Source organism: Typha latifolia, chromosome 14 (assembly GCF_019914945.1).
Source record: "Typha latifolia isolate L0001 chromosome 14, TyphaL0001v2, whole genome shotgun sequence".
NCBI lineage: Eukaryota > Viridiplantae > Streptophyta > Magnoliopsida > Poales > Typhaceae > Typha > Typha latifolia.
In genome coordinates this window covers 8,875,258-8,889,469 of record NC_133099.1, presented here as the reverse complement: position 1 = coordinate 8,889,469, position 14,212 = coordinate 8,875,258, and the positions used below count along the sequence as shown (strand labels likewise).

Genomic DNA, 14,212 nt, shown 5'->3' with positions numbered 1-14,212 from the left:
TTTCGAGTTCAGCTCGGCTTGAGATGAGCCTAAACAAATTTTTAGGCTCCAACTGAGCCGGAGCCAGCTCACTCAAAATAAAAATAGCTTGTTCAAGCTTCGCTTATATCTCATCTTAAGTTTGACTTAAAAATAGAATCTTCAAATAGAAAGTTGAACAATCCTAATAAATACTGGAGTAATCACACATGTAGGTAATAGTCCCAATCATAAAACAAAGCCTATATGGATTTGAGTGTTTTTTTTTGTGGTTTTCTGACCAGCCTGATAGACTTATTTGACACACAATGTAGTAGACAAATGGATTTCTTGTGTGCAATTTAAGGGAAAAAAAATGTAAATAAACAAGAGTAAACTGTAGGGATTGATTAAATATATTTCTTTCTGAAAAATACTATATTAATGTTATAGTTGAAAATGTCAGCTGCAAAGAAAACCAAAAGTAGAACAAAACAATCATTCTTAGCTCCTGCTCCAATAACTCTATAATGAAAGTAATGCCACAAGCTCTAAATGACTCACCAATAGAACAAATCTCAAGTCATCAAAAAACGAAATCTAAAAATCAGAATAGGATGATGATTTTCATAGTTTAATAAGAGGAATATCGCATAAATTAAGTCTTATGATAAAATCTAAAAATTAGATTAACTTATTGAATATGCTGCACATGGTAGCAATGCTTGCAGTAATTATCAATGCAGACTATTCGATGAAGTGAGACATGGACAAATAGGAAGACATATCTTTAGTCTTTACCAACTTTTTTTTGGTATAATTTTATCTGTCATTAAACAAAGACAAGAAGAATGAAAAAGAAAGATATATATTGTAGGCAATTACCAAGCTTTTCAATCAGATAATATCTTCCCATGAGAACTCTGAAGATGCTACATTATAATAATAACAAGACAAACAGCAACAATCTTCTCGAGGAAACAGAACCTAAAAAGTAAAAACATACACATCATGGGTGTGGTATCAGAATATCTAGACAACCTTATTGTTCTAATATCTGACTAAACTCCTTAACTTATCAAATCATAGTGTATAGAAACATGATAAGAAGAAGATAGTGACCTGAGGCACTCGGTCATCCTGTTACCAAGAGGAACAAATTTTTTGATTCAAAGAGCAGACCTTAGCAAGAAATCCTGTCAATTATCTCCGGCAATATATAGCATGTACATGAAAATTTTCTAGTGAAGCGGGTCTGGGTTGAAATTCAAAGACTCCCTCCAGATTAGTTCCTTGATATCTTCTTCAGTAAATGATGGCTGCTCAAAGTCGAAAACAAAAGGAGCTGGACAAACTGGTTCTTCATTTATATCATGCAGGGATGCCAAATATGGGTGACGAAGAGCTTCATCAACTGCAGGAAATGATCAATTAATTCGAATATTAACCTCTAAAATGGATTGTATTCATCATCATGCATTTTAAGTCCATTACTTTTTACACCCTATATCTTCATTTGGTCTGATCTGAGCCTTATACCTTCATTTTACTCACCAAGAAAATACCATCCCTTCAGTTGGTCTCAGAGAGCCTAACCATAACTCCAGAATACTTTAACCATGCAAGTGAAATTACACTTATGGCATTAACTTAAATTGATCTAATAAGAGTGTTTTGAGATTTCATAACTTAACTTCTGAAACAAAAAGAATATTCTATTTGAGTATGTGTTGTCAAGGTCTGTTTAGAAACAGAATCCCTTCTGATGATTAAATGAAATTATAAAGCTTGAAGTGAACAAGGTAAATGCGAGATGCTAAATAAAATTCCCTAGGACTTTATTAGAAAATTTAGCAGGAAATATTAAAAGGTCAAATTACCTGTAATTCGCCTGCTTGGGTCAAATACAAGCATTTTCTCAAGCAAATCAATAGCTCCAGTAGACATGTTAGGAAATCTAGAACGGAATTGTTGTTTTGGGTATTGAGGAAGCTGTCTCACATATCTTCTGGCATTATCACTTCGGAGAAACCCAAGGCTTGAGTCATCTGGTGAACCTATTAGCTTTTGACAAGAGAAAACAGGAAGCAGAGTTATAAAACACAAAATTACAAGAATTCATCTCTACTCATGGTTTCAGAAAGAGAACTGCTAAAGAAAAGCTAAGAGGGAAACTTGAGCGCCATGATTTAAGCATCTGGTCGGCCAAATTTGATATGCATAAGTAAACAAAGAAAACAAGAAGAATGATATAACCATAGCTGTCAAGCTTTGTCCAACTATGTGAGAACTTTTATTTCTATACTAGAATTTGTTAAGCTATTCCTACTCATACAGATAGAGATACTAGTCTCTAGCACGATGCATCCTAAAAATCCTTACATGGAATAATGCAATATATATCATGCATGCAGAATGTAGGATAATACTGTAGAAACTAACTTTTATTGGAGTATAGATTGAACTTTCAATTGATATTGGAGATACACAGAACTAACATTAAAATCATACGAGGACTATCAATAAGTGCTGATCTTCCCACAACAGTGATAAGAGCTGACCCATATAATGATTGCAACAGCAAAAGAAGGGTGTCCTAGTGTGCTAGTTTCTGCCTGTGCATGGTTTAGAGAAGGGAAATGTATGCAGTCTCTGAGGATGTTGTGACTTAAGAGTCATGCATGGGCAAGTGGCACTCTCATAATGATTGCAACAATGAGATTCAATAGTGGATGAACAAGACTTTAAGTTTAGCAGTAGGAATATCATAAAATATGAGGACATCACTATAGTTTGATGCAAATATTTAAGGTCAGATGATCTGCTCTTGGACAGTTCCACGTTCACATGTTCCAAACTTCCAATCATAGTGGCCGATTAGGTGATCATTTTGTCAGCCTCAGTCAATCAGCAAATTCTTTTTCTTTGGTTCCACAGTGACCTTCAAATTCAAATAACTAGCATCTAGAAACTAGATGAAGCGATGCAATGAAGCTGTTTACCAAAATATCTAATGTTGGAAAAGTTAAACAATTTTAAGAAACTAAAACCAAATGCATGGCACTTTGACTAGCTGATTTTCACTTCTAAATAAGCTAGTATACATATATACCAAGGAAATGAAGTACAGTTGAATGAAAAGGATATTGGAACAGAGTTCTGAGAATGAGAGCAGTATAAACAAATAAGATGGAATAGAAAAGGAAAACTGTTTCAGAATCAGTAACTATAATATTCAGCATGAAATTCAACAGAATTATTACAGTGAACAGCTTTTATATTATATAATTTCATGGATAGATATGTCATGTATGGTCCATGGTACTGGTTTACTATCTACCTTGTATATATCCTGCTGTTTAGGAGGACTACCATGCCATGCACAAAGAAACAATCATTCAGCACCATACCATTGTTTTTCTGCCCTTGCATATATATACACACACACACACATATGTATATAGAAACTTCAGGTAAAAATTTGGAAAAACCTTTAACACTTGTCTACCATTTGTTGTGCCTTCATAGATCCAAAACCAGGATTCCTTGGTTCCTGCTCAATATCTGCTGTATTGATCCAGTATCGGCTATCAGTCGTACCAGTCACATTAGTCATAGACAAATTTTGATTTTTTTTTTCTTTATGCGGACTATATGCGGAACACATCGTAAATTACATTTAACCTGAATACAACTTGAAGCATCAATTATTGATCTCTTAATGTCTTGAGTGCCACATGTTACATTTCTTTCCTATTTTTCTCTTTTTTCCTTTTTATTGCTATTTTATTCTTCCTTTACTCTACTTTATTTTAGTTTTCTCTTATAACACCATTATCCTCACTTATGTTGCAAAGGTAGTTGTTAGCCTCATCTACCTGAGGCTTCCTACCATTTTTATTTTAAAGGTGATGATGGTGATGAGCACAGATATTTATTGAATGCATCCAAAATTGAAATTGTTCTTAGTACTTTACTCTTTTTATTATGCTGTTACTATCTTATGCCAACAATCTAAATTTTCTTAGCTTTATTTTCCTTAACTTATAAGATTTTTCTATATTTCATATCACTTTTTGAAGTAAATTAATTAAAAAATAGTCTAAAACGAAATGGCAGATACAATGGCCAAAATGGTTCGTACTGCCAGTATATATCATTTTCTTTGACGACCAACACTGATATCGATACTTAGAACCTTAGTATAAAGCTAAACTTGAGGTATAGAGAACTAAAGTGTTCACATTGTATTTCATCCCAAAGTGAGCCTTGAAAATATCAAGGTGCATTCAATAGCTATAAAAGGGCTGAATCATTTTTGAATATTTAACATAAAGTTTGGAGTCTTAGACCACATACGATTTTCCTCTCTCCTTGATAGTAATTAATGCCCCCACATAATTAGTCAAAGAAAGGCAGGAAATGTGCTTTTGAATCAAAATCAAAATGGCATACAAGCAATACTGGAAAGATATGAGAAAAGGTTTTTCAAACACTTCTCAAAAACATTTCATAACCTGAGCAGCAACTTAAAAAATTAAAAAAATTTAAACTTGAAACATATACAACCCAATCATACCTCAGTTATTAGCCTTAACTGATGGACATAATCTTTTCCGGGAAATAGAGGTTCTCGTGTAACAATTTCACCAAGTATGCAGCCTACTGACCAAATGTCAATAGCAGCAGTATACTCTGAGCAATTAAGGAGAAGTTCAGGAGCCCGGTACCAACGAGTGACGACATACTCCGTCATGAAATCAGTTTCAGAAGTAGTCCTTGCCAGCCCAAAATCTCCAATCTTAAGGTCACAGTTTGCATTTAACAGCAAATTGCTTGGCTTAAGATCGCGGTGCAAGACATTTGCTGAGTGCACATATTTCAGCCCTCGTAGTAATTGATAGAGAAAATACTGCAGAGGATATTTGGTAAAAGCATGATTCACATAAAAGTTCCACCAAATATAATCAGAACTAACAAACAAAAAGAAAATTAATTACGTTTTAGCAGCTCAACATGGATACCCTAAGCTAAAAGAAAAACTTAATTATGAACTAACAGCTCAAAATAGATTATCTTATGTACTTCGGAAATATCATAAGAGATTTTAAAGGATCCTTGTTGTCCCTAATATTGTGTTTTTCTAAAAAAATATCCTTAGTGATGGCTACAAGAACCCCTTTCAGCTACTCACTTATTCAGGCCCTTCTCCTACATTAGATAGGTGATGATCATGTTCAGTTGGTTGAGTATTTAAATGTCTCTTTTTGTCTTCATCCCACCCAGCAGCCAGTGTGTGATTCAACTTCACAAGAGATGCCAAATCATATTTTCCTTCACTTACATACAATATAGGGAAAGATAGCTGTAGTTCTAGGCTTCTAGCGTCCACATGCAAACCATAATAGTAAGCTTCTGATTGTTGATATTGGTATCAACCAGTGAAAAAAAAACAATGCGTATTAACCGTATCTAGTCATTCCTCATATCAACCATTTCGGTATAAGGCTATTTTTAATTATATAAAATTCTAAAAAGAAAATATAAATGCAGGATAATTTTGAAAAAATTAGTAAATATGATAGAAAATAAGAGATTTTAAATTACTCACTTAAAATAGTGAGTTTGTGGAGAAAGTTAGTTGGTGGATGCAATCACCACTGCTTCTAGCAGTGGTCGTAGCCACATTTGCTTGGTAGAGATGGTGTCAAGTCCTACAGGAAAAAATTGGAGAGGAGAAAGAAAGCCCCAAACACGCACTTCCAATTTGTTATATTAACCTAAGATCAGTCGGATTCCCCTACGAAAATATGGGGAGTGTTAGAATATAAAAAATAAAAAAATCGTTCTCTAACTTAAGCTTTAGAATAGTTAGTGAATTATCATGATGTTAGAGCACGAGCTCCCAAGTCAATCAAATTAATAAACCTCCTCCCATTAACAAGTTCAATTTTTGACTTGACAAAATGTCTCAAGCCCAAAGGTGAGGGACAGTGTTTGAATACAAAAAATAAAAACCATTTCTTTCTAACTTAAACATTTAAAGTAGTTGATGAGTTAACAAATACACTCCTACAAAGTAAGAAAGTAAAAGGGCACGTCCTTCTTTCCATTTTAAATGTTGCATATATGATATCCTGAAGGTAATGAAGAATTAGTCTAAACTAGAAAATGAACTATATAACCTTCTTTGTATTTCACAATATGTCTAATTATGCACTTCGGTCAGCATTTTGTTACATTGTGTCATTGTCTATTTCATATTATACTAAGGGCCAATGGTTCGGTGAGTCAGAGAGTTTCTAAAATTACAGCATCATCATTTAGGTAACAGTGAAGCTTTAACACTAAACTCTGTTTCCAACAGATTCTGACCAAGACAAAGAACCTTAGGTTTCAGATCCTAGTTCTACATTGGCACAAGACGAAAGAAATATTAATTTCAAATTGTGGAATTGTGTATGAATCTTGATTACTGTTATTGAGCATGGTATGTGTTACACGACTAGAAACTTTAGATCCAGAAGAATCCTATTGGTGACTAATACCAAAATGTTATCATCAATAATCATCAAGTCATCATGTCATGTTAACCTGAGTATTTTGGGTTGAATATAAGGTCCACCTTGATATTCTCTACTCCAATAAGAAATTAGATTAAGATTAACCCCTTCTAAGTTATAATGGTTTGATACAAATGTCAAGCTATAAATCCCATGTCTGACACCTTAAAAATGTTCAATTCATCGCCACCAAATCAACCAAATTATACACAAAGGTGCCAAGTCCCAAGTTTTCCTCACTTCCCCACTTCGCCCTGCACTAGCTATGTTGAGGACTTGAGTCTATGCCACCCTTTTGAATCACCCAGGAATATCACAGAAATGGTCAATTTCAAGGCTCAAAGCCCTTTCACATCAACGAAGTAGAATATAAGATACATTTTATGCTGCACTCTGCATGACATATAAGACCACTTTTGTGGGTGTTCCACAATGTAAATATCCTCTTCCATTGAAAGTTTATACTTCTCCCTCCATCAATATCACAGAAGGACTTTGCACTAAATTTCCCATCATATGACTAAATTTCCCATCATATGCAGCTACACGTAAGGCAGAAGCTTTGTGCTCTAGAATAACTCTTTCTTTATGCAGCTACATATCAAATGCCCATACATAGTCAGCAACAACTCGATAAATTCTGCATATGCTTCAGAGAGGTTCAACCGTTCAAGTTATCTCACATTTATCTTTGAAAATAGACTACAATGGTGGTATGTTGATTCATTACTAACGGTTAGATTGTCAGGAAGGCCTCCTATATTTCTCTCTTCATACCATCTATGCTACCAAAACTTCACCATTCTCCATACCTAGTTGACACAATGTAAATCAAAAGTCTTTCTAGGCTTACCAGATCCCTTCCCATAAACCAAAACCATGAGGCGATGCAAATTCAGTCATCCACTCATACTATATATTATTTAATAACCAAATGTCATGTAGGATTATTAATAAAGGTAGTAAAACATTAGTCATAAAATTTTGTTTTCCTATTAATTTTTTACTACTTTTAAATTATTTAAAATTATTACAGGCCAAAACCTTAGATATACTAACCAGTTCAGTAAATATAACTTCTCAAAATTCTGTTGGAAGCTCATTAGAATAGATATTCTAATATATATATATATAAAGTTTGTGATGTAGAGCAAATAGACTCGCTTCTTTGTTTAAAGCTTCTCCATTTTGGATCCTACCTTCCTCCTTTCTGGACCTTCTGGTTAAGTTGACAGGGCACAAGCAGCATGAAAAATAGGACAGGTCTTTCTTTTTCCTTATAAAATTATATAGCCCCGTATGTTCATATCATACAAGAAAGATTAGTATAGAACTGTAGGGTGTATACATTTACTGGAGGGGGAAAGAAAACAGATTCTGCACAGTATTTACTCTAATGCACCATATGACATAGCAAGCCCTATGAATCAAGAAAAGTAGGTTTATTGGTTACTTAAATTCTAGTCATGGTAGAAGAACCCAATTTCTATAGAAGATTAGAAACATAATATACGAGGACAGGAAGTAACTAAGATAGTAAATGTTCTTACGCATCTTTGAAGTATCACTTCCACAAGAATAACTAGTAAAAGAAGATGCTAAACCTGGCAATGGTCATCAGTCAATGGTTGGTTGGAGCGTATTATCTGATGAAGATCCGTGTCCATTAACTCATAGACGATATAGACATCATTGAAGTTCTCCCTCCTAGGAGGACGTATAATGTCCTTTACTGCAATAACCTGGAAAAGAAAAAAACTAATCATTACAACAAGAAGTACTCTGTTGGTAATTCTATAACTAAAGAAAGTCAAAGAACAAAAAAAAAACTCCAGCAGCAAGTAACTCATCATATCAAAAGAGCTTGGAGAAGGCAAACCAAATAAAACTTCGTCCACTGCAATATGATAATACACTTAGTTAAAGTCTTTTCTTATAGCATTAGTTAATTATTTTCATTAAAATAAATTTTCTGTAGGTCGCGTTCGAACGCGGTTGGGGACGCCTTCGAACGGCTTTGCGAACGCCTACATCAGATTCACAAAAACATAGAACGTAAAATACACGTTCGAACACGGTCGGGCGCAGTCGAACGCGATCGACAGGAATCCACTAGAATTAGGGTTAATAATTATTATTTTGGTTTGTTGGCTAGCTTCTATAAAAGTGTGGATGACAGTCAAAATCATAATGCTATTGGAATATTAGTTTCTTGCCTCTCTATCTTCTCTCTAGTCTCTCTACTCTAATCTCCCTCCTCCCTCTTCACCAACCTACCACTTTTACCGTTAGCAAGATCTCTCTTAACTTCTAATCTCCCTTGTCTGTCGAATCCTCTCTCTTCCTTGGGATCTCGACCACTTTTTCCCATTCGTCTTTATCCCTTAAACAAAATCAACCATCCACCATCATCTCTATTATCATCCATAGCCCTAACATCCACTCCACCCGTCACCACCACCATCACCCAAACTATATTGTGTTTTCGTTCCAATTGCAGTTCAAATCTGCGAAGGGCATAAATACGAAAAACATAGATCAGAGAGTTACGGATCGATCCCACTTGGTTTCGTAATTTTTTTACTACGGAAGAATATTTGGTGAATATTTTTCCTCGGTTGGGCGGACTTCTTCCTGCAATAAATCCAGATCTTGAAAGAATCGTTCCGTAGCCTATCATGTGAACACAAAAATCAACATTTACTCGACAACAGAAATCTTTAGAACTATTCAAAGTACTAGTGGTGGATACCTTTACCTATACGTATTTATACAAAGTAACAATCTCTGAGTTCTTTCTAGACCACCTTAAAGAGCAAGAGATAAATCAAGCTTTCACTTGTTGCAGCATGTCCCTGATCTAATATCTAAGATTTGTAGAAAGGGCATAGCAAGAGTGAAGCAGCAGAAAGGTAAACAGTCTGTATTTTTCTATAAACTGCCTAGGTAGGAAATCACCAAATCAATGTTCAAACATATTAACTAGAACTGTGTATTTGACAGCTTTAACATGGCTAACTTAAGAAGCATAAAATGGCATCCATCTTAGAAATCAAGATGCTAAAGGAAGATATTAAAATTCAAAGTTTCTTTAGTAGAAAGTTGTCCAATCTTTCATAAATGAAAAATGGCTAACAAAGACTGGCCAATTTCAGATCAATTCTAAAAACTTACCAGCTTGAAAATCATTAAGGGGGTGTTTAATGACCTCTATATTATCATAGTAATTTAGGAAAACTCTAAAACTTATAATCCAGAAAAAAAAATTTCCAGAAGGGCATTTGGATACCTATTTTAGAGGTTTCAATTACCTTAGTATTAGACCAAATTACTAAGTTTTTGGGGTAAAATGTACAACCACTAAGACTCATATAATTTTGGTGAAAAGCTGTCACAAAGTATGTGAGCCCTCCTCCCTCATAGCAAAAACCCAACAGGCTTCCTCTTATAACACCCACCTTATAGGTCACCACCTCTTTACCTCCCTCTCTTCACTGCCTTCTCCACAGCCATGCCCAGTCCCCTCCTCTCCTCCTACTCCTCCTCATCCTCTTCCTCCATATGTCGCTCTTTTTCGTTTGTCTCGTGCTTCATGCCTATCCAGCCCTCAATACTACAAAATTAAGCATCATCTCTTCTGTTGCATACTTCAATCTTTCTCCACCTTGCTTCCAATGGAAGAAGTGGGAGCGGGAGCAGTCACCATAAGGACTAGTGTGAGAGGCTTTGGTCTCTACTCCATGAGGAATCTTTGATTGTCTTCTATAAGGACAAATCTACGACCACCGACCATCGAACATACAAATTTGACGATGTTCCAAGCGACACGATTGTCGTGGCTTGGTTTTAGTGGTGCGGTGGGTAGGATGAAAGAGGGAGAAGAGAGAACCCAGTAATTACATGTGGAGTAATTCGTAGACCAAACACCAAAAATAATATAATTACTTGGGACTAATTTCTATAGTAATCACTTGGATGGTCATCTCAATTCTCCTATTTCGAGATATTATAGATTTTAAATTCAGAGCATTCAAACATGCCCTAAGAATGAACTTTTCAACAATTAATCCAAAAGGAAGATCAATTAAAGGAGCAGCATAACTTACAACTCCTAGCCATCATTAAATAGTTCCAATTGTAAATCAAAAACTAAGAGAACAATATTAATGGCTAGGAGGACAATTCGTTGAACCTAAAACTATGACGATATTTAAAACTTACATCTCCCAGCCATCATTTAAAAGCTGCAATGGTAAAGGCTTACCAGATCCATTCCCATAAACCAAAACCATGAGGCAATGCAAATTCAGTCATCCACTCATACTACACACAATTTAAAATCAAATGTCATGTAGAATTATTAATAAGGTAGTAAAACATTAGTCATATTTATGACTAGGAGGACAATTTGTTGTAGGAGATGTTTTTCGTAGAAAAGGAAAAATTAACTGTTTTAATAAAAGCATCCATCATGAATTTCATGGAAGAGCTCATCAATATAATAAGTGTCTAACCCTGGTCAAATGTCAAATACACAAAAACATTAGCAAGTCTGTTATGCAGGAATTAAGAAGCAATTAGATAATATGCTTAAGCAAGGAACTTTTCATGATTACCATGTAAAAATAATCAAACATATGCCTAGATAAAGAATTCTTTTGAGTATTAGAAGAAGATGAAGTAACTAAAACTAGTAAGTAGATTTACATTTTCATGGTCCATATGTCGCAACAGCTTTATTTCCCTCAAAGTTCGTTTGGCATCAATTCGGTTGTCAAATGCATTGCCAATCTTCTTAATAGCAACCTCTTCACGTGTCTGTGAATTCATAGCAGCACTGGAGAAAAAGTGGAGGAAAAGCATAACTTTTATGTTAGTCTTCATTAAATATTTAAGCACAAGTAATCAAACAATGGTTTAACCATTAAAAAACTAGGATACCAAAACAAATCTTCAAGGAGCTGGAAATGGAGCAAGAATATTCTAATTTTTTCGAACAGTTGGATATATTTCTAAAGGTAAAATTTATTAGACAGTAAAACACAGTATCATATAATGGGCAAAACACAAAAGCATAGAAAAAAGAAAGATTAAACTAACAGTAATTCAGGTCAACAACCAACAGGTATTTGTTAAGAGGTTCAACCCACAGAAAATGTAGTCTCCAATAAATTGATTACAGGACAATCGACCCTATAGAGATAACTTAAAAGGCTTAGTAACATATTACTGAGCAATGCAGCATGTGCCAGCCATGCCAACTAATATCAGGTGACAAGTAAATAAAGAAGATGTTTTACGATAAAGAATCATCCTAGACCAACATGTTTTAAGTTTTAACTTCAATTTTTTAGAAAATTCAATTGACTTGTCAAGAAGTTCTTTTGAATAAATAGTTCTCAGACTTTATCCTTCCAAAGATATCATCCTGACCGCTTAAATTGTACCCCATCCATGTGATATAAGTTTTATAATCATCACATATCTTATTCCCCATATCTGAAAAGCAATGAGATCAAAAAAATTTAACCAGCTGCACAATGTTGTTCCACTACATCTAGTAAGCTGTCTTATCCTTATTAACTACGGGAGTTCTAAACAAACAAAGAAATAGATTTATCCTTTTGGCTCTTCTAACAAATTGTTAAAATGACATGGCAAAATTTCTGAATTGAAAAAAAATTACCCAGATTAATCAAAAAGAAAAACTAGAATCATAAGTAGGTACTAGTAAGAAAACTCTTATACCATAAGAGAATAAAGTATATCCAGATGAAACTATAAAAATCAAAATTGAGGAAGAAACAATCCTCTGCATCCATTAGAAGTTTGAAACTTAAATGAAAAGGAGCGAAACCCTTTCTCTATATTGTTTATTTCCTCTCTAGGGCTACATGTTAATCCAGCTGGCTGCTGTAATAGCATGCTTCTCAGGTAGTTTATCATTGGACTTCATGTAGTGTGGCTGAACAAGAGAAGGATCAGCCCATGTATCCACATAGCAGCTTAAGGAATGAAATATACTAACCTAGAAAAACTCATTCATCTTTATTGAAGAAACATATTATGTGCATATATATTAACTTACTTTGAGACTTGATCCGAGATATCCAATACTATTAATAACACTAACCATCCACCTAAGACCATTAGGACCTATCTAACCATAATTTCTTGTTGCACAACTTCTATCTAATCTAGAGATAAATCCACATACCTCAAATCCAATTGATCTATAGCAATAAAGGTGCAACCTTTCCTAATTTCTTTTGGCGCTATTAATTGGGAAGTCTCAAACAAAGTAACCCAACTGGGAACAACTCTAAATAACAAGAAGGCAAGCTACAAGCCTACAACCCAGTTAAAGCTGAAAGTCCAGAGCTTATGCACCGATGTGAATTGTCTACACCGATGTGAATTGTCTACATATTTTAAGCATACCTACCTCAACAGAGTATATATAAACAAAGTTGCAATCTTTTTTAATTCCCTTTGATGCCAGTAGGGGGAAACTCTTAAAAAAAAAAAGCAACACAACTGGGAACAAGTCCAAGCTACAATAGAAAGAAAACTTAACAAAGAATTAAAGTTAATAGCCCAAGACCTAAAACACCCCACAAGCACTAAGCAAAATTTCTTACAAATACAACAAATTGAGCAAATTGAAGGGCAAATTCGAGTTGGGTTTCTCTCACCAGACAATGCCATAGGCTCCCCGACCAACCGGCCGGATCGGAGGGACATACTTCGCGGAGACCTCAAAGAGATTGCCGTACACATTGTACTGCACATAGCGGCCGCCGTGGGTAGGAATACCCCTAATATGGCCCTCCCCTGATGCAGACCCCGGCTCCATGTAACCCCTTCTCTCTCCTCTCTCTTCTCTTTCTCGGGATAAGAAGCAGAAGAGACCGGAGACTTGGGTAGGTGGATCGGGAGTAGAGAAGGTGGGGAAAAGAGGGGAAAAGAGGGGAAAAGGAGGGAGCTTTGGAGTATGGAAGCCCGTGAAAAGGGAGTTGGGAATCGATGGATGGATAGATCGATTGGATCGATCTCTCTTTTTGCTGCTCTTTTTTTAAAAAACTCTGGTGTTGTTCGCTTTTGCTGGCCTCCTCGTCTCTATCGCACTCGCTGGCGCGGTCGGTGACACAAAAAAAATGATTTTGACTCCACGGAGAGGAGAGAGAAAAGAGATTGAGATTTTGACTCGAAGAGAAGAGAAGAGGAGAGAGAGAGAGAGAGAGAGAGAGAGAGAGAGACAGAGGACTGGAATGGTCAAAGTTATGGCGGCTTGGATCTCGCACCAAATAAAGAGGAGTGAGAAAAATGTGGACCTAATAATTTAGACCCAGAAAATCACCCACTATATAATTAAAATTTGAATAAGAACAAAAAAAATTGAACAGGATGATAGAATGTTTATAGAACTAGAGAGCGACGACTTTCATCAATGCGAGGTTTGGAGATGATAGGATATGGGGTCAAGCTATAAGCTTAAGCATTACTTTTTCTTTTCTTTTCTTTTCTTTTCTTTTCTTTTTTTTTAATTTCTTTTCTTTCTTTTTTTCTTTTTCTTTTTAGCTTAAGCATTACTTAAGCCTAGAGTGAGTGATTCACTCTAATGAAGACTATTTTTTTAAGGAAGGAAATCAAAAGGGAAAAGTGAAATTATTTCTTGGTTGGTTAAATAA

The 14,212-nt window shown here is 35.1% G+C and overlaps 1 protein-coding gene across 1 annotated transcript; it reads right to left on the bottom strand.

The window, feature by feature from the left end:
- Positions 1-810: 810 nt before the first annotated feature.
- Positions 811-13,804, bottom strand: LOC140800989 (mitogen-activated protein kinase homolog MMK2). Its single transcript, XM_073155962.1, has 6 exons — positions 13,217-13,804; positions 11,229-11,358; positions 8,126-8,263; positions 4,538-4,870; positions 1,839-2,022; positions 811-1,372 (listed from the first exon to the last, which is right to left on the bottom strand). Exons 1-6 carry the CDS (start codon positions 13,375-13,377, stop codon positions 1,200-1,202), a joined length of 1,119 nt encoding a protein of 372 aa, XP_073012063.1. The 5' UTR covers positions 13,378-13,804; the 3' UTR covers positions 811-1,199.
- Positions 13,805-14,212: the final 408 nt, after the last annotated feature.

Coding starts and splice junctions, on each gene's coding strand:
- LOC140800989 (XM_073155962.1), bottom strand. CDS start 13,377: ATGGAGCCGGGGTCTGCATCAGGGGAGGGCCATATTAGGGGTATTCCT. Junction 8,264..11,228: donor GACATATGGACCATGAAAAT/GTAAATCTACTT, acceptor TTTCTTTTCCAG/GTTATTGCAGTAAAGGACAT. Junction 2,023..4,537: donor AGTTAAGGCTAATAACTGAG/GTATGATTGGGT, acceptor TCTTGTCAAAAG/CTAATAGGTTCACCAGATGA.